Source organism: Mustela putorius, unplaced genomic scaffold, assembly GCF_011764305.1.
Source record: "Mustela putorius furo isolate JIRA1106 unplaced genomic scaffold, ASM1176430v1.1 tig00003962_pilon_pilon_pilon, whole genome shotgun sequence".
NCBI classification, from domain to species: Eukaryota; Metazoa; Chordata; class Mammalia; order Carnivora; family Mustelidae; genus Mustela; species Mustela putorius.
Window position 1 is genome coordinate 15,491,353 of NW_025422106.1, and position 19,998 is coordinate 15,511,350.

The 19,998-nt window shown below is 40.9% G+C and overlaps 1 protein-coding gene across 15 annotated transcripts in view; it reads right to left on the reverse strand.

Moving 5' to 3' along the window:
* Positions 1 to 19,998, reverse strand: part of SYNRG (synergin gamma) — an 84,828-nt gene that overhangs the window by 11,999 nt on the left and 52,831 nt on the right. For 12 of the 15 annotated variants that reach the window (XR_006603733.1, XM_004747165.3, XM_045070184.1 and 9 more), the window contains 6 exons: positions 18,565 to 19,512; positions 9,071 to 9,664; positions 7,345 to 7,508; positions 6,509 to 6,562; positions 5,903 to 5,999; positions 4,267 to 4,415 (listed from right to left, as the gene is read on the reverse strand). Coding sequence is in view for 14 of the 15 variants with exons in the window: in XM_004747165.3 (XP_004747222.1) it covers positions 4,267 to 4,415; positions 5,903 to 5,999; positions 6,509 to 6,562; positions 7,345 to 7,508; positions 9,071 to 9,664; positions 18,565 to 19,512 (2,006 nt within the window). In the remaining variant the exon portion in view is untranslated. The remainder of the gene's footprint in view (positions 1 to 4,266; positions 4,416 to 5,902; positions 6,000 to 6,508; positions 6,563 to 7,344; positions 7,509 to 9,070; positions 9,665 to 18,564; positions 19,513 to 19,998) is intronic. The other 3 variants (XM_004747160.3, XM_004747167.3, XM_013053608.2) reach the window with 1 other exon arrangement.

Genomic DNA, 19,998 nt, shown 5'->3' on the forward strand with positions numbered 1-19,998 from the left:
TTTTTCACCTGTGAAGGGGGGAGAATAACAGTATCTATCCTTGAAAGTTCTGTATTAAGTACATTAAAAAGTTAAGAGTTAAGAACGGGGTATAGTACATGGTTAGCGCTCAGTAAAAGTCGGCTGATGATGAAGAAGATATTTCCGCTTCATCTGGTTCACATAAGCATAATGTTAGGAAGCAAAAGATGGTGAATTAGGACAGACCCAGACGCATACTGATCTCTAAATTATAATGTTTGGTCTTAGACATCTTGTTGCTATAAAACATGCCATAAATGAGTTTTGACGTAAGACTTAAGACCGGTGAGAGAGGCTCAGATGAAGCAGAGGTAACATTACAGTGAACTCCAGAATAAACAACCAGTAACATGTCCTTTCCTGTCCCACAGCCACCCCTGAATATGTCATCAGCCAACTTATTTGGTATGTAGCTGGTGCTTAGAAACATTAGAAAACCCAGGGTTTCATCACCCAAACACAATCCTCGTGCTGTTGTAGCTTAGTTCCTTCCAGTCCTGGAGTGACAGTTCTGTGTTATTTCAAACTTGGGGCTCCTTTTTTAGAGCAGAGCATCATAATATGAAGATTCACAACACAACTGACTTGACAGATCCTCTAGACTTTTACAAAGAACAACTTGTGCATTTAACTCTTTTTTTTTTTTTAAGTTTTTATTTATTTATTTGACAGAGAAAGACACAGTGAGAGAGGGAACAGAAGCAAGGGGAGCGGGAGAGGGAGAAGCAGGCTTCCCGCAGAGCAAGGAGCCTGATGCGGGGCTGGAGCCCAGGATACTGGGATCATGACCTGAGCTGAAGGCAGATGCTTAACGACTGAGCTACCTAGGTGCCCCTAACTTGCCTTTTTTTGTGAGCTTGTATTTAGAACCGTTGCCTTGGGACGTTTTCCTGTAAGTGAAACTGCTGAGCCAAACTACTTGGAATGTAAGTGCTTCCATTCACTTGCCTTTTACTGGGTGTTTATGCAGTGCCTGGCACCGTGCTTAGATAGAGAACAGAAAACAAACAAAATGTGGTCTTGGTCCTTGTCCTCAAGGGGTTCACAGACAGAGGGGAAAGTATATTGGTGATATCAATTTATAGTTCCTAATAAATTCCCTAAGGAAGAGTTCCCATTTTACCACACTGACCCCATTAAGATTCTAAGAGGCAAACCGAACAAAATCTGGGTTTATTAGTAGGTAGAAAATGAAATCTTGCTTGGGTCTGAATTAATGTTTACTCATTAGCAGTGCCTCCCTTTCACGAATCACTTTATGGTGTTGCTCAGATTTTACCGGGATGCTGGTCTAGTTCACATCTACTTGCAGGTTTTCTTTACAGATCAAAGATGTGAGCCAACCATCCATGTGCCCTGCTGGGCTACTGCCCAGTTCCCGTTCAGTCTGTTTTCCCACACTCAGATTAACTTCCACTAACTTGTACTTGGAGCTACGCCATTTGGCCTATATGAGAGGTTTCAGAAGAAATGACTCAGTGAAACCTACTGCTTTATTTGCTGAAAGGAGGTTGAAAATAACATAGGTTATTAGTTTCCTCTTTATAAAAGCCCACAAAAGAAATGTTTTCTGGTATCAGTACTGGAAAAATTATGTATCTCCCAATAGTGGATTTATTTTTATATTATGACCACAGTGAATCATGGAACTCATCATGTCTTCTTTATGTCAATTCCTAGAAAGGGTAAAGTCAACTAACTACAGCTCACCACTAGCGAATGCAAGCACTTTAAAAGCACACACTTTTGTATACTTAACTTCATTCCTGGCTTTATTTTATCTCCACTCCTTTCTTTTTTCCCTGTTTCATTTTCTTATCCACTTATTTAAAAAATTGAAACCTGTTATTAACATTATGGGGTATAAAAATGTGTATCTAGTTTGAAAAAAACTGGTAGGTTCAAAAGGGTATAAAACAAAGTACAAAGTCCCACCAAACACTGCATTAGAACATAAAGAAAGAAACAACACGATCTGGCTTTTAAGGAGCAAACAACCTAGCCGGCAAAAACCAAGCAAACACACAATTATCAACAGGCGTGTTAAGTGCTCAGACAGAGAGAATGTGCTGTGGATACACACAGGAAGGGCATCAAATTCAGACTGAAGGGCTCTGTGGGATACTTCTGGGAGAACGATACAGAGTCCAGAGGGAAAAGAAGTCTAACATAGGAAGAGGCAAAGGTAGCCCAGGGGATGGGAAAGGCCTTAAACACTGAGCTAAGGAGTTAAAACTTGATCCTGAAGACTATGGAGAGCCCACTGCAGGATTTTAAATGGGATTTAAATGACATAACCAGACTTGAATTTCAGAAAGAACGGGCTTCGAGGGTGTGCAGAACAGATTGATTGGGGATAACAAAATGAACCAGCAACTCTAGCTATGTGGTCAGAAGTGATAAGGACTGGAGTGATTTAATATATTAAAAAAATATATGTAAGAATGCTAAGATTTTTTTTTTTTGCCAAACTCAATAGATTTAACCTCTTGAATTCAGGTTTCTATAAGTATTTCATATCACCAAATAAACATAATTTATCTCTTCCTTTCAAATATTTATACTTTATTTCTTATTATACTGGCCAGAACTGTGTTTTTTTAAAAATAATTACCTAAACTGTATGATTTTAGGTTATAAATTGAAAAATAGCCCAAGGGAACAAAATAGAGATTTTGGAAATGATTTAAACTCTTTAAGAACTTAATATTACAAATCAGAAGCAAAATAACAATGGTGAGAAGATCTGCTGTTGAAGGCATGTTGTTGGGAGAGCTGGTATCCACCTGCCTATCAGCACAGCGCAGGAAGGACCGCTTCCTACCCCATGACGGCGGGCCCACTCAGATGGGTCACACACTTACATGTGAGGAGGAGAGAAAGAAAAGAAGAAAATGGAATAGCATATTTATTCCAGCTGTGGAAGGAAGATAAATTTCTGACTATTGTGAAATAAAGGATATTATCAGAGACAAACTGAATAGGCATGAATATATAAAAATAAAATAGTTTTGCCCAATGAAATGGAAAACGAAGGGAAAATAGAAGATGACAAAAATAACTGTATAAACTTGCCAGTCTACATCTGTGTGTATATATAAATCTATTACAAATATGAAATATGTAAGGTCAATAACATATTTCACCGAATAGATGGTCAAATAGTCAAAACAGATAGATGATCAATTTACACATAAAGAAAATAGAGTAAATTATCATTAGGAATACTGCACAGCCTCTACAAAATGAACGAAATATAAAAACACCTACGGGGGCAGGGTGTCTGGCTGGCTCAGTCAGTAGAGGGTGACTCTTGATCTCAGGGTTTTGAGTTCAAGCCCCACAATGGGTGTAGAGATTACTTAAAAATAAAGTCTTTAAAAACAAAACAGAACACCTTTAGGGACTCACTATGCACTTGCTAAATGAAATAGCAGACAAACAAAGCTGGAACATAGTGTAAAGAAAAGTATACTTCTATGTTGTTGGAAGCACTGCCCACTAGCCCAAACTCTCTAGAAAGCCACACAATAATATATATATGAACACAAGCGTGTGTGCAAACACACATTCCGACCTTGTAAGTTCACTTGGGGGAACTATATCCCTGGAAGGGTGAGTAATCATTTGTTTAATGATATTCAGAATGGAACCATTCATAACAGGAAGAAGTGGAAATAATCCAAGGGCCTACGAAAGTAAAAAGACTAAATGAACCACAGGACGGCAGCAAGATGTGTTGCCCAGCGTTTTAAAAGGACACACATGGGGCCATAGGGAACTAGAGGAGCAAGCAGAGGAATACACAGCAACACTCTGCAAAATGAGGGTCTGTGTATGTGACAGGTGTGGATGGAGGGATGCGGGCAGGGCTCCTGGCTGGCTCCAGCAGGAGAGCGTGCAACTCTTGATCTCGGGGGTGTAAGTCTGAGCCCCCTGTTGGGTGGAGAGGTTATTTATTAAATAAATAAAATTTGAAAAAAAGGAAGCAGCCCCAGGATGTTGCCAGAGCAGATGTTTTCCTATGCTCTGGATTTATGTGGGCAACGCCAGTCCAGGGGCTGTCGAGGAGCCGAGCTGGGGCCTTCGGCTAACTGTACACTGATCTCCTTCCTCGAATGTCCCACAATCCAGGAGGCACCTCACCTTCACCCTGCAGAAGGTGCTGCCACAGGGGCGTACACGTCACTTTACTGCTGAGGTTTCTGGCAAGGAAAGCAAGTGCTAAGCACCGAGCGGCCTTACCGTGAGCGTGGCCAGGGACATGAAGCCAATGAGGTTATTCCATACTTTATCGATGTCCTTCAGCAGCTGCTGGAGTTTCTCACTGCACACTGCGGTGGCCTTTATGCCCAGCTCCACGCGCTTGGTCACTCTGTACACCTCAACGACACCTGGAGGGTGAGAGGGCGGGGTGAGGGCAGGAAGTGCAGAGACGATGGGTAGCACAGGGTTGCACTACCACCTGCTGGTGTCTTTGTGGGAAACACGGACTGTATCTGCACAGAAGTGAATGGACTACTCCTTGGGACCAGTCTACACAGTGTTGCAGTGTAACTTCCTGGTAAGAGCACGAATCACAGCTACAATACCTGGGTTCAAATCCCAGCTCTGCCACTTCCTAGCTGTGTCACTCTGGGCAAGTCACATAACCTCTCTGGACCTCACTTTCTTCATCTGTAAAATGGGGATAAACCCACTTCCCCAAGGAGGACTGAATGGGTTAATACTGTAAAAGGCTTAGAGCAATGCCTGTAGAAAAAGAGACACTATGCAAGTATTAGCACATTTTTCCTGGCTTCTTTGTAAGTTCATCTGTTTAAGTTTGGGAAATTCCATTAAACTGGGATTGAACATTCAATGTTTCCCATTTAAAATGGGAACATCAAAAGCCTAAAAGAATCTGATTGTCAATATCATCACAAAGTAATTAAGAAATATCTCACTTCTCTGAATGCCCAATGATTTACAAACTCTGTGGCTTCATTCTTCTTTTATATCCACTTAGCAGAACAGCACATGTGCTTCTCCTGTGGTCTCTGAATTGTGGCTGAATTCTTCCAGCCAGGAAGAAAGGTGCCAAGCTTCTTCACTTTCTAAGGACAGCCACCAGACACATCCCCAACTTTCCTCCGAGCCTCTAGAAGAGAGGACTGGAGGAATTCCAGGTGGTCCTCAGATTAGGGCATCATCAGCTGAGGTACAGCGCTTTGCTTTTCCTCTTCCTTCCCCAGAAGAAGGGCAGGAAGGTGCCAGGGTGGGGTGGGGGCACAGTTCTGAGAAAGGGAGGCCAGGGAAGACCTTACTCAGAAGGTGACACCTGAGCAGAGATCTGAAAACAACTAGGGTCCAAGACCAGTGGCTCTGGTCACGGGCCAAGTGTAAACTTCAGGAGGAGAGCAATACTGAACTAGACAGAGGCTGGGGTCCCAAGCTGGACTGAGACATTTAATAGCTGAAGACAGGCAGGAAGGTAAGGAATTGTGATGTCAATAAGGGGCAGAGAGGAAGAACCGACAGAGCATGGTCAAGGTAAGGCATTAATTGGGGGCCCAAGAACTTCACTGCGATCAAGAGTTGGATGCTTTACCAATGTAGCCACCCAGGCGCCCCCGCAAGGGTTTCATGCTAATGCCTCATCTGGGTCAGATTCTTTGATAAACCAGTAACACAGACCCAGTTTTACACTGGGATGTATGTAAGGACTGAGAAACTTCACCATAGGTACCTTAAGTTGAACAGTTGTTTCTGTGACTCAAGTATCTTACCTAGAAAGTCATATGTAGCTTGAAAGATCTACATTAAAATACTTAACATAAGGGAAAACTGAAAATATTGTGAACTTCAAGATTCTGAATAAGTAAAACACAAAAGAACATACCTAATAAATACTCCATGCCTTGAGCTGACTGGATTACTTCTGTGCACACACAACTACTACTGATTCCATTTAAAGTATCATTTGCCTTCTTAATGACCTACAAGAAACAAAATCATACCACCTCATATAATGGAGAATAGTCACCACAAATCAATTTCCTATTAGGAGAAAACCCAATAGAGAAGCCAGAGGGCTGAAAAAGCATGATGGGCTGATAGATGTATATGACTCCACAGACCCAAATCTGAGAACTTAATTTTAACCTTAAAGAAACAATTCTCCGTTTCTTTGGAAAAGAGAGAGGTTCTTAAGTTTAAATGCTATTTTAATTTAGGCAGCATTAATGATATCATTTTGCTATTTTTTTAAACACAGTGATAGGTGAGGGCACAAGTGACAAATGAACCAGTGTTTGCTATAGTAAACGTGAAAGAAGCCTCCCTTATGATGTGTGACTTTCCATAGAGCTGCCCTTTGCATAAGGCCATTGAGGGAGGGCTCTCCTCAGGTTTTCCTCTGTCCTTTCAAATGAACCACAGAAAGAAGGCAAAATGGCACAAGACAGCACTTACATGCATGTGAGCACCATAAAAATGACATACTCACATCTAGGGCACTCCCCAGGCATCTCTGCCATTCATACGCGTATCTCTCATTCTCCTGTGAAATTTTAAGAACTGGTTAAACTGGGAAGCCTGGAATCCTCTGTGATTTCTGTCCATTTAAAAAGCACTGGAAGACTTTCCTTTTTATTAAAACCACTCTACTTCAAGCACAGTTTACCTTTTGAAACCACTAATGACTATTCAAAATTATTGATATGTGTAACTTCTGAGCCCTGGACTTGCTAATCTGAGAGGTATGTTTTGTAGCAGCTTCCCTCTATTAATGTTGCCTCATTTGTTCTAGTAATAGCAGAAACTGCTTCAAAGGTGCTAACCACACAGATGTTTTATACAAGAGTAAACAGTAACCCACCGGCAGTCCTACAGCTAGGCCAATAGGCACCAGAATGAATGACAAGGAGGGGCAGGGCGGAGAGTTAAGAGCATTGGCTATAGGAGAAAAACAGCGTGGGACTAAGACGCAGCCAACAAAGATCCGGAAAGATCCCCCCCTCCTCTATTTTGATGTTTTAACATTCGCTAAGTCCAAAATGATAAATTCCAAGTGCCCAAAGAAAACTTCCTTCAAACACTTCCCTCCTTGTGAAGTCTCATGAATCATTTCAATTTTAGGGTCGCTGAAAACTTTCAGCAGATGTTGCACCTGCGAGTATTTTTATCCAGGGCTAATGCTGCCATTCTCTCCCTCTAATTAAATATTTTATGTCTGGTTCCTTGTGACCTTCTGCCCTTACTTCCCCACAAGCATTTTTTCTTGAGGCCCTCAGTGCCTGGATGGTCTTAGATGCGCCCCCTGGAGGAAACTCCCTGACTCACCTCCACCTCTCCTGTCAGATCTTTGTACTTGTCACGGATGACAGGCAGGGCTGGCTTCTCACTCAGAGTGTTGGAACGGTCTCTGAAAGGCTGCTCCAGAGCCGGAGAGGGAGAAGAACGGCTTATTTCTTTATCGCCAAGGCTCAAACTCCTTTTGTGTGATCCTGGAGAAGTGGACAGCACAGTCAAAGGTTCTCAATACTCAGCTTAATTCAAGCCAAGGCTTTTCCTTGCTATGAGACCCTCTTCTTTAGATGCTTATGCCACGAAGCATTCAGAAACACAGTCCTCGTTCATTCTTCTCTGGCAAGCTATCCAGGTGTATCTTGGAGACAGTGTGTGTTTGGCTCCAGACCATGTCAATAAAGCAAGTATTGCAATAAAGAGAGTCAAATGGATTTTTTTTGGTTTCCTAGTGCATGTAAAAGTGATGTTTACCCTACATTGCCATCTGGTAAGTGTGCAATAAATAGCATTTTAAAGATCAGTGCATAAGAATTGGGTTCTTTTCCAGTCATTAGTCATGGGTTTGCACCGAGCTCCTCCCTACTCTCAATCCAACAGAAATCAATGATACCTTCAGTCAGGATGGGCTTAAGTAGAAGTAGAAGGGGCACGCTTAAATGCCTTTGGAGAGCAGGCAGGTCAAGTAAATGACTGAAGTAGGACAGCCAGAGACAAGAGGTGGTGGGCCTGTGACACTGGGCCAGCATGTCCCATCTGTCAGAGTGCTGCAAAGTGCTACTCAGCACACTGGATTGTCAGATGGGGACATACAGGCCTAGTAGTGCCAGATATGACAACTTTTCAAGAAAAGCTAGAAATCCAGATTGTGAAATCTCATGATTCTTATCTACTGGCAACTGTTCCACCCATTAAAAACATTCTGGGGAGCCTGGGTGGCTCAGTGGGTTAAAGCCTCTGCCTTCAGCTCAGGTCATGGTCCCAGGGTCCTGGGATCAAGGCCCGCATCGGGCTCTCTGCTCCACAGGGAGCCTGCTTCCCTCTTTCTCTGTGCCTGCCTCTCTGCCTACTTGTGATCTCTCTGTCAAATAAATAAATAAATAAATAAAATCTTTAAAAAAAAAAACACAACACATTCTGTGCAGACCAATCAAAACAGTTCTGCAGACCAGATGCAGATCCATGGCTACCATGTTGCAGTCTCTGAACTAAAAAATACAGTCCACAGCCAGGAAGTAAGAGCAGAGCTAACTTGCCCACAAGTGGATCAAATCCATTTTCCTCGCTCATTTTTTTTTTTTAAGGTTTTTATTTATTTATTGGAAGACAGAGATCACAAGTAGGCAGAGAGAGAGGGAGAACCAGACTCCCTGCCAAGCAGAGAGCCTGATGCGGGGCTCGATCCCAGGACTCTAGAATCATGACCCAAGCTGAAGGCAGAGGCCCAACCAGCTAAGCCACCCAGGTGCCCCTCCCTGGCTCTTTGAACACAGCTCCCCTCTAGCCAACACGCTAATGAACAAGAGACTCTGTGCTATGTTTGTTGTTAGCCCCAAAAGCAATTATCTGAGGGACACTGGCTTGACTTCAGTCTTGTTGCAAACCTATTTTATATCTATCTATAATCGACCCTGACTTCAGAGGCTGCAAAATCTACTTCCCCCTAAACCAGAGACCAACTTTTTATTCGTATGAAAGAACATCTATCGCCTTAGTGGAAGAAACCACCACAGTACAATCATGGCCACTGATAGCTACTCACCTTGAACCGAGAGGTCAAAGGTCGCCAGCTCACTTTTGATCATTTCTTCACTGGATTTCATTTTGCTCTGTGAATTGGCCACCAAAAAGTCAAATTTGCTGATTTTGGGCTTTTCACTTTGAAACTCTCCAAAGTCATCTGAACACTCTTTGGGGGTGTCATGAGAAGTGCTGCTGGAAGCTGGGCTTGGGCAGGTAGCCTCTTGGCTCCGTTCCGTTGTCGGCAAGTCCTGTCTTGTGAAATCTTTATAGTCCCCGCTTTCATATTCCTTTTGGTCACTGGCCTGAGGAATGACATCTTTAAAACTGGCAAAAGCTGGGAAAGCAGTCTCTGGAAGAGCATCTTCACTTGCGAAGGTTGTTACTTTGGAAAGAGAGGTCATGGTGAGGTTTTCGGAACTGCCAAAGGATGTCTCTTTCTTTTGAAGAACTGAGGCAGCTGAGGAGGACCCGCTTCCTGCTGAGAGGACAAATGGAGAGAGTTTTCTGCCCTGAGACGCATCATCCCTGTCTGACCAGTCATAGCTCGTAAGTGCGCTCACTGCAAAATTGCTACTGTAGGTTCCAAAAGCAGCATATTTTAAGTCCTCTATATCTGAAAGGGAAATAAGACCCCACAATTAGAGGCAAGCTCATGATTTAGGTAATGCCCTAAACTCTGCAGAAGTAAAATGTCTAGCATATTTGATTAGTTTTATATTATGTTGAAGTTAACTAAATTTAGAGCTTGTACTAAAATTAAAGGAATTGGGCTGTAAGATCTGATCTTTAAAAACCCACATTAGCTTTGAGCTGGCATTTATATTTAGTTACAAAGAAGCATTTTTTTTTTTTTTTTTGCATGTAAAGATTACTATAAAAAGACAGAGGAGTACCATCTACCAATGTATGACATGGTTCGGATCACTTAAACTGTTCACTTATAAGCTTTAAAATGTACTTACAATACTCCCTGCCTAAAACTGGGCCCTTTCATCTTGACTTGGTTGGGAAATGTTCCTTTAACACATGGACGTTATGAAATGTACAAGACAAACTACTTGAAAACTGACAATTTCTCAAAAGTAAAGTAAGGCAAAAATAATGTTACCTAACTTTTAACCAGTTCTTAGGAGTCTCTGTCTCAGGCAACATCAAAGGTAAGATTTTAATGAAGCAGTTACTTACCTAATTGTTATTGTCAATATGGACGCCACACTGCTGTGATGGAGTATGAGGGGGGAAAAATTAATCTAATCTACTTTAGCCTCTAAAAAAATAGAATCAAAGTTCTGGGTCCTGGGTGGGTTTCTGTTTCTCCTTCAACTATGTACCAGCCCCTCTTTTAAAAAAAAGAAGAGAAAAGAAAAAAGGAAAAGAAAGAAATGCTGGGGCAGAAGACTCATTTTATAAGCATTCTTAATATATGTTTAAAAATAATTTAAGACGTAGAGAGAGAATGTAAGGTTTTAAGTAGGCTCCATTGCCCAATGTGGAGCCCAATGTGGAGCCCAATGTGGGGCTGGAGCTCACGACTTGGAGATCAAGACCTGTGCTGAGATCAGTTGCCTGCACCCAGGCCGCCCAAGAATGTAGGTTTTTGATTTAGACAGATCTTGGTTCAACTCAATGGTGCCACCTACTGCTTGTGTGACACAACGCAAGTTATTTGACAGTTCTTAACAACCTTGGTTTGCTTCCCTGTAAGCTGAGAAGGCCATGGCCTGGGAAGGGCTGTGTTGTGGCGCTGGAGGAAACACGTGCAAAGGACCGGGCTCAGCGCCTGGTGAGCAACCCGTAAGGGCCGGATTGGCACAGCATCGTTGCCGCCAGCCTCCACCGGACATTTAGTTGCTGCTTTAGGGCCTAAAATGGAATTATTTCGTAGTACAGATGAAATGTCAACTCCTCATTGTAATGGTCCTAACTAGGGGAAGTTTCTTGCTTGCTTTCAAAGACCAAAAGCCACCGAGGCTGATAACCGCTGATGTGCGGCACCCCCTCCCCCCCAGCATGCCGGCCGTTCAGTCTGGCCAAATGTCATCTTAGTCTTGGTGGCCCAGCCGGACAGCCAGGTGCAAGGCTTCCTCTCTCTCACAATGGCAGACATGGCTGACAAGGCAAATGCTCCACAGTTCTGGGATCCAGGTTTCCCTAAGTTGATAGGTGACCCACACTAGGTTGCTGTGTCTTTCGGTTAAGGGATTCCTGACATTTCCACAGCTCTTTGAAGGGTATACTCCAAACCTGTCTCGCCTTCTCCTTTAACTCTACTAGCAAAAGGGCACTAAATTAGTAACAGGAGTGGAAAATCCTGGATTACACAAAAGGCAAACCAGCAAAAAGTAGATAACTTCCACAGAAACATGTATGTTAAACGTCTGTGGTGTAAATGGTCCTCTTCAAATCTGGCTTGTCGAACAGGAGGGGGGCAAAATATTCAGATGAGAAATGTACAGTTTAGAATGATTAAAACAAGGCTTCAGGCAAAATGCTTTCTTGGTGTCTGGCTGCAGTGCTTTGTTCCTCCCAAAGATTGAAAGGGATCAGGAGGTGCCCTGACTCAGAGAGGGGAACTGCCCTGAGGCAGGTGCCTTAGGACAGTTGTCTTCAAGGGGTACATGCAAAAAAAAGTCTCACAACAGGGTATTTGTTATTGTTAGATGCTACCAGAAAGCTTTTTTGGGGAAAATGTATTATGAACTACTCCAAGAATCTCATTTACTACAAGGGTAGCAATTTTAGCAGTCTTCCTAAAGACCAAAGGCAAATTTAATGAAAACTTAGGCTCTAGTTCAAAAACCACAACCCAGTTGTTATGGTAATAAAAAGACCCTTTTGTGCAATTCTGCAGTAAGAAAAAAACAGGTGTTTAAAAAAAAAAAAAAAAACAACCAGAAATGATTGTATTATAATCAGGTAAAAAACATTATAAGCAATAAGGGAAAAGCTTATTAGCTTTTCAGCAATTAGCTGAAAAGCTTTTAAATATTCTTATAATACTACAGATCTTCAACAAACCTTACTTTTATTAAAAATGAGAGGCATAGCATTTTGTCTTTTGGAGTAACTCATGGAAATGACCAAATGAAAGATTAAAAAAATTTATGATAAAAAAAAAGATGAGGGCACACCTGGGTGGCTCAGTGGGTTAAAGCCTCTGCCTGCGGCTCAGGTCATGATCCCAGGATCCTGGGATCAAGCCCCGCATCGGGGTTCTCTGCTCAGCAGGGAGCCTGCTTCCTCCTCTCTCTCTGCCTGCCTCTCTGCCTACTTGTGATCTCTGTCTGTCAAATAAATAAATAAAATCTTGAAAAAAAAAAAGATGAGTAAATATACAAGATATGCCAAAATCCAGCTTGAGGTTGATTTTAAAATTTTACTTTTGCTTATTCATTGGCTACTAGAGTATAAAAAAAAAAAAATTACTGAAGTGCAATGCATCTGAACACAAAAGGAAGCACTAACTGACTTAGGTAAGGAAGATGAGAACACTGTCTTTCTAAATCTTTGCATTTATAAGTAATATAAAAGCTGAGTAGTATTTCTTGGAGTGGGGAATATTTAGTAAACCATTTTCTAAGAAAAATGTGGTAAATCAGTTCACGGAGGGTAGGTTAAACCAAGAAAAGTTCTCATTTCCCATGTTAACAATTCTACCTTTTCTAAGCAGTTAAATTACATGTATTACTGTATGATGGTTTTCAAAATATTAAAGATGCTGTGAGACCTGAAACATCAGTGATGGAAGCCCTGTCTGGAAAAAATGATGTGGAATAACCCACATTTTGTAATCACTGAAGTTTCTATAGATGGGTTTTCCATTCAATAGCTGAATTCTGACAATTGCGGGAGAAACAGGAAAAAGAAAACAGAGAATGGATGCAATAAAATGAAAAGAGAATCACTACTGCATTTCTAGTTCTCTTGAAGAGCTCTGTGGCTGTGCTAGGTTGAACAGCAATTGCACACAGATAATAGGCCAAATTGTGTGCTGTAATACAGGTGTTTGTTGGCAACCAGGAATGTCCTATTACAAAGGCCAGGGGAATGAACTAGCGAGCTCCTTTCCATCATGGAGCTCAAATCAAAACATGGATTTCTTGCTTACGCTGGCAAGTAACCCTAGCAGTCTCTTCCATAACTTCTATTCAAATCCCCCCGGAACAGATGAAGACAAAAACAAGGTATTTCTTGGAACAAAGAACGTGAGTTGCCATTACATGACGTGAAGACCATACTGATTTCCATGGAAGTTTTCTAAAGCAGTAAGCATATGCCCAGGTGATTAAGTTCCTGGCTTTTGAGAAGGGAGCTTAGACAAAGAAGAAAAGGATACATGCGCGAAGTCTATCATTCTTCAGGGTTTTGTACAGCAATAAAAATGTTCAGGGGACTAAGGAAGAAATCTCTTTTAATTTCCAATACTGATTTAATCCAAACTTCACTTACCAAAGCAAACCATGAAGTATTGATACATCTCAACTTCTTTCCACCCCTGACACTATTCTACCTTCACATGCTCTATTAACTATAGAACTTGGGCTGTGGCCTAGAAGTCTCAAATGCTTGGATAGTTGTTCAAGAAAAGAGAATGAAAGTGACCACACTGTGAGTCTGACAGGCAAAATGCTGCGGTCTAACTGCCTTCTAGTGTTCCCTAATCTGTCTAGAAACCTCCCATTCTTTTTTTGTCCTGACACAAAGAAATCTTTGGTGTAAATGATACCCACGCTATCTGTAAGCCCCCCAGATTTCTGTGCCAGTACTTTAAAGTTCAACAAAGAAAATCAGCTATTTCTGGAGATATGTGAAGCCCGAAGAGACTGGAAGGTCAAGGAATGGTGTCAGGCTTTACAGCTGACTCTTGAATGGTATGGGTTTGAATTGCACAGATCCATTTATATATGGATTAAAAAAAAACAAATAGAGTTTAGTACTGTAAATGTATTTTCTCTACTATGTGATTTTCTTGGTAACATTTTCTTTTTGCTAGCTTACTTTATAATACATAATATATCTAGCATACAAAACAGGAATTAACGGACTTTATTTTATCAGTAAGGCTTCTGTAGGCTTATTGTCAAAGTAAGTAGTAGGCTATTAGTCAAAAGCTGTATGTGGATTTTTGGACCACACTAGGTCAATGTCCCTAACCCCCGTTTTGTTCAAGGGTCAACCATACAGGGGGACTGCTCATTGTCATCATGAAAAATCAAATCTCATTAAAAAAACCACCAGATGAGCTGTAGGTGGGACCTTTTGGCCATGCAAGGGAGAGGGCAGCACCTGGAAGACCCTCCTATGCCCGTGACCTTATAATGCTCTCAAAGCCATTGGGCCAATGCTTTCCAAAACAACATATCAAAAGAATTCAACTGATGGAAAAACAAAGCTAGAAGAAGCTCTTTAAAAAAATAATTTGATTTTGATATATTAGGATTTAGCCCAGCTTCACCGATATGTCAGTGTCCCCTTCATGTTCATTTGCGACTTCATTCTGCAATCACAGAATATGATTGCAGAATATGAATACACTTGTATAATTTCTCAGGCAGAATATGAATACACTTGTATAATTGCAGAATATGAATACACTTGTATAATTTCTCAGGCACTGACGTATGACTTCAAGCAGTAACTGTATTACTTTACTTGGCATAGGAGTAAACAGAACACATCATAATTAAAACGTAATATATTTATCCAAACACAGTAGTTTGAATGGCAGACTCAGCTTTTCTTTGAATTATTCCAAACCCCAATATGCAACTTTTTTGCTTTTCAAATGGCCTACTTCAGATACTGTGAGTGATCTCTCTGGAATCCTATTCAAAATCCTCATCTTTAATGGTTTAATTTCCTGTCTATCTCAAATTTTTAAAGAACAAAGAACTAAAATCTCAAAGTATAAGGAAAAAAATGTCAACCATGGAAATAATCCTTTTTTCCCAAGATTTTTATTGGTCTTGGGTTTGTAATCTAAAAAACAGTAATATTCCCAAGGTTTTTTTGCTATTTATATACTCAAAAATGAAACAAATATTTTCCAAACTTAGCATTCTCTTATTGCTAATTTTTGTATGTCTTTCTAGGATTATTTTCTTAAAAAGGAAAGTGGCTTAAAGCTTAATTTGAGGACCTCCCCTAAAGCTGTTTTAAGAACTTGCTTTATGGACTCTGAGTTAAAACAAAACAAAACAAAACAAAACAAACAAACAAACAAACAAAAAACCCAAAAGACTCAGGGTGGCTTCACGAAACATTCTGAAGCTGGAAAGATAACATGCTCTACAATTAGAGCCCGAGTGCCATTTCAGACCCACACTGAATTCAGTCCTGAAGACATTTTGATATTAACACTGAACACTCCATTACAGAGATTATCAATTTAAGCTCAGTTTGCATGCACTGTGCTCAGAAGTCCATCTCAATACTATTCCATGATTTAAGTTAAACTTACAGATATCTAGTTATTAACAGATGTATCCCCTGTCCCCAACACTCAACTTTTTGATCTATTTCCTCAGCCGCTCCCTCTTTTCACACCGTAACTCCTAGTGGAGACAGGCTCTGTCATGTTTACTAAGCGGTAAGACCTACTCTGTTTTTTCTCACTAGAAGAAAGGAGTAAACTTTTCCTATTACATAGTGTAAGGTTAAAATTACATCTTAATTCAGTGCCATGTTGAAAATTTCTATCAATGGAATTATAAGAGGGAAAGGCTAAGCCAATACTTTCTTAGGAAAAAGGTATTTGAAGAAAACAACAAAAGGGAAAGGCCCTCTAATCACAGGAGATGCTAGAGCTTTACACTTGATACGGACCAGATATTTCTCTGGTCTAACACTTAAATAGTACAAATTACACACATCCCCACACTTTCAAAATATGCCAAAGAATTATTTATTAACATAGGACTTACAGATCACAAAAGAGAGTGGTACAGAAGAGCTGGAAAAGAAGTCATCAGAATAAGCATGCAGATCAGTATTTGCAGAGGAATATACCAAAGCAAGTTCGAAAAGGCACATTCACACAGAAAATGTCTAAATTGAAAAAAAAAAAGACATCAGAAAAGCAGCCAAAAAAAAAAATACTAATAATAAGGTGCTGATTAAAATACAACGATTTTCAATGTCAAAGAAGAGCTACTTTACAGGTAGGTAGGTAGCTAGCTACAGAAGTCTTGCTAACCCTTTGAGAGTGTCACAAATGAGGGTAAGCTCTTGCTGCCAACAAAACCAGATGATCGAAATGACTGCACATCAAGATGGTTCCGTGCCAGAGAGATTAAATTTGGTGGTGGGGACAAAAGCAGCCTAGTTGAAATTATATGCAGCAAGGGCTCAAAGGGTTAAATGTAATAGTATGCAGAGAAATCAGGCAATGTTATTAGTATTATCTACCTTCCATACAAAGAATTATAGTAAGAGTTAAAAGAGACAGTATCCCCTTCAGAGTTAAGTTGGGGTTTCTAAACAAGATTAAGGACCAGAGAGAGAAATCTATTAGTTTATTCTCTTTTCATCGGCTCACTTGTTATTTCTCCAACAAGAAGTACCTTTAACCCTCAAACTAAGAGAGCAAGAGATACTGTGGTCAACGTGAGGTTAAAGTCAAACCAAAGTGCACTGAAGAGGTCCCTGCCATTTACCTTCGACAGTACATGTAGGCAGCAGTTTTGCTCAACAACAATATAGCTCATGGGTCAGGCATCAACCCCTTTTACCAACCGCTCTAAAGGGATACTGCTCCTTTCCGACAGGCGGTTTACAGGTCAAAAAGAGGAAACAATCTGCTTTTAAGAATATCCGCAAACTTAAGAGACTTGGCTTGAACATTACAGGTTCCAAGCTGAGAATGTTCCAAACATACATAAAAGAACACGAGCACAGAAGATTATTTTAACAGGTCAGTCAGAACAAGCTTGGTCACAAGAACCTGCCCCTCCCCAAATAAAATGAAAAAATTTTAAAGGAAGGAAAAGAAAAAGATATCCCAAACCTGATTTAGAGTCATCTCATAAAGACATCTAGCTTGGCACTACGAAAGAATATAGATTCACTTTAAAAAAAAATAGCTTCTAATTCATAACTTCAGAGTTCAAAAGGCTAGTATACATGTCATGAGATTTTTAAATAAAAATCAAATATTTTTCAAAAAACAGAGCACTTTGCAATCGACTACTGTGGCTCAAGCAGCTCATACAAAAAAGAGAAACAAAATCACTCTATCAAACAAACAGCAGCAAAAAAAAAAAAAAAAAAGGAAACCATCTGAGGAAGAAATACAAAAAAAGGAAGTAGACAGTTGGGCGCAAGGAGCTATGCAGAGTCTGCGACCCTCAGACAATGCCCCAGCCAGCCAGCTGCCATGTGACACGTATCCTCTCTCTGAGAACCTACTCCTGATCCAGCACACTGTTTAAGAATATCTTCGACTACTCCAGCAGCCAAAGGACAGAGGAGGTTTTGTTCTCTGACTTACCATTTTGATATATGCAAAAGCCATAATACTTTGACATTTCTGCCACAATCTGTAAACTTGGAAATGTCTTGTATGTCCCTCTCTAGTTAAAACACAACAAACCCTTCGAATGTATAATATGTTTTCTAGAATAATACAGTAATACTGAGATAGTTCTCATTATTAAAGGCCACAAAATGGGTTTATCTTTCTATATAACATATCAAATAACAAAACAAAATAAAAACGAGGACACTTGGGAATCTAGTTTTTATGACAGGAAGCTGGACTACAGAATAAACTGCTACAAGTAAATCCATATAGAATTTAGAGAGGGCTCCTTGTAAGATGTTTTCAAACATTTTATGAGAAAGTTAGTAGTTACCCTATTCTACCATCTACAGATTTGTTACAATTTAATACTTCCAGCAATAGAGTTCACACCGAACACTGTACCTGAATTCCACTACAACTCGTGCCCTCCTCCTTGCCAGACTCTGGCACACACGACATCCAGACAAGCTCTTTCCCTCCTCCCTTGTGGAGATGTGGCAAACTGCAGTACAACCGGCTAGACATTTTTACTTTCTTGGCCTACCAAGAGTCAGTTTCTGTAAACTGAACAGAATAATATATTGGTAGCTGCCAAACAGACCCAAGAGAAGAGAGAAGGAGAGGGAAACACCGACCTCACTCACCGAAATAGAGGAACATTACTGACACTGCAGAAGTCTTTATAAAAAGTCCTGGTGATGTAGGATTCATTCAGCAGTGGATTTTTATGTGCCTCTAACACCAAGTTCGTGTTTGATTTTGAAAATAAATTAATCAATCCAATCTAAGTTCCATGGTATTCAGGGGATCCATACATCCAAATACCTACAGAATCAACTTTAACACTGCTTTAATGGGATTGGCAATGAAGAGGTTATTAGAAATTCATAAAGGTTAAGAGCCAGAGCCTCACTCTACTGGAAATTGGCACCCACCACACCATCTTTGAAATCTACATCACCATCACCAGAGTAATCTCACCAATTCCTCACCTGCAGCAGGAGGATGCTGGCCACTAACTGTTGGTAAATCCAAAGAGCTATCAGACATGACATGCTTAAGATCTCCTCCCACATCAGCCAGTTTCATGTCAAACTGAACAGAGAGTGCGTCTTCAGAGTCCTCCTTGCCAACACTGCTGCCACCAATGGAAGGGAGATCCAAGGACTTCACCGAAGCAGAGTCTTCTTTGGTGTGTCTGAAAGCCACGGATTTCTCGCTCAGGGATTTGTCTGAGTTCATGGAAGAAAATTTACTGGAGTGGAAGTCAGCAAAATCATCGTCACTTTTTCCTGAAGGAGTGTTATCTTTCATTTCTTCAACACCTAGTCCAGATCCTTCCAGAGAAAGTTGTTTGAAGACATCATATTTGGTAGACGCAGCAGCTGAGCCCTGTCCCATCTTCACTGCACTGCTCGAGCTGCCAGGCAGAGGTACAGGACTAGCTTCCTCTTTAAGGGCATCGTATTTGTCATCGGCCTTTTGCTCAGCTGAAACAGAGCTGTTACTGAAAGCCATAAAATCTGCAAAGTCATCCTGCTCCCCAACAGATGCTGGACTAGAATATTCTCCAAAAAGGTTGAATTCTCCAAAATCATCAGCCAAACTAGACATCTTCGTGGCTGCCAATGCTGTTGTGGCTGTAGCGGGCACTGCTGGCTGTGGTCGTGTGGAAACGGCTTTGGATGCACTAAATGCAGCTGAAAAAGACAAGGGTTTCTCGCTGCTGCAGTTAACTGAGGAAAACATGTCTAGATCTGCTAAGTTCAGAGGGTTTTTCACTTGTGTTTGTTGTTTCTGTTGTATAGCTCCTGAGGGGAAGGCCGCTGGAAAAGTTTGGTCTTTTGTTGGTGGTTCTAGTGGTGATAGACTGTCGGCAGTTTTAAAATCTGTGAAGCCATCATCTGTGCCTGCAGTTCTGAATTCTGCAAAGTTTTCCCCTGAAAGAACAAAAAAACACAACACAGCCAAATAAATAAAAATGCTGAGCTGAAAACCACATGGTGCACAGCATATTAAATTACAAGCATACTTTTAGAGACTTTTCCCTCACTGGCTTGACATTATTTAACCATGCTGAAACCCTATCAAAACATCTCTTTGGAAACTACACATCTGTTTCCACACTGAAGGCTAGTGATACCAAAAGAAATACGAATCAAACCGAGAGCACCTAACAGCCGCAGTTTTATTTGCTCATCTAAGTGTGCTGGGTCTCCTAAGGCCAGGTCCTTCAGCTGGCCAAAAGCGCAGCTCTCGGGGCTTCAGGTCACTACAGGTAGCCAGCACAGCACACAAGGGAAGAAGAAAGAGGTGCTCGAAGTTCCTGACGAGAGACACGTTGAAATAATGATCCCTTAAAGATAAAATGCTTTACATGGTGATCAATCAAGGCAAAAAATGTCACAGATATCAGTGAAATACTA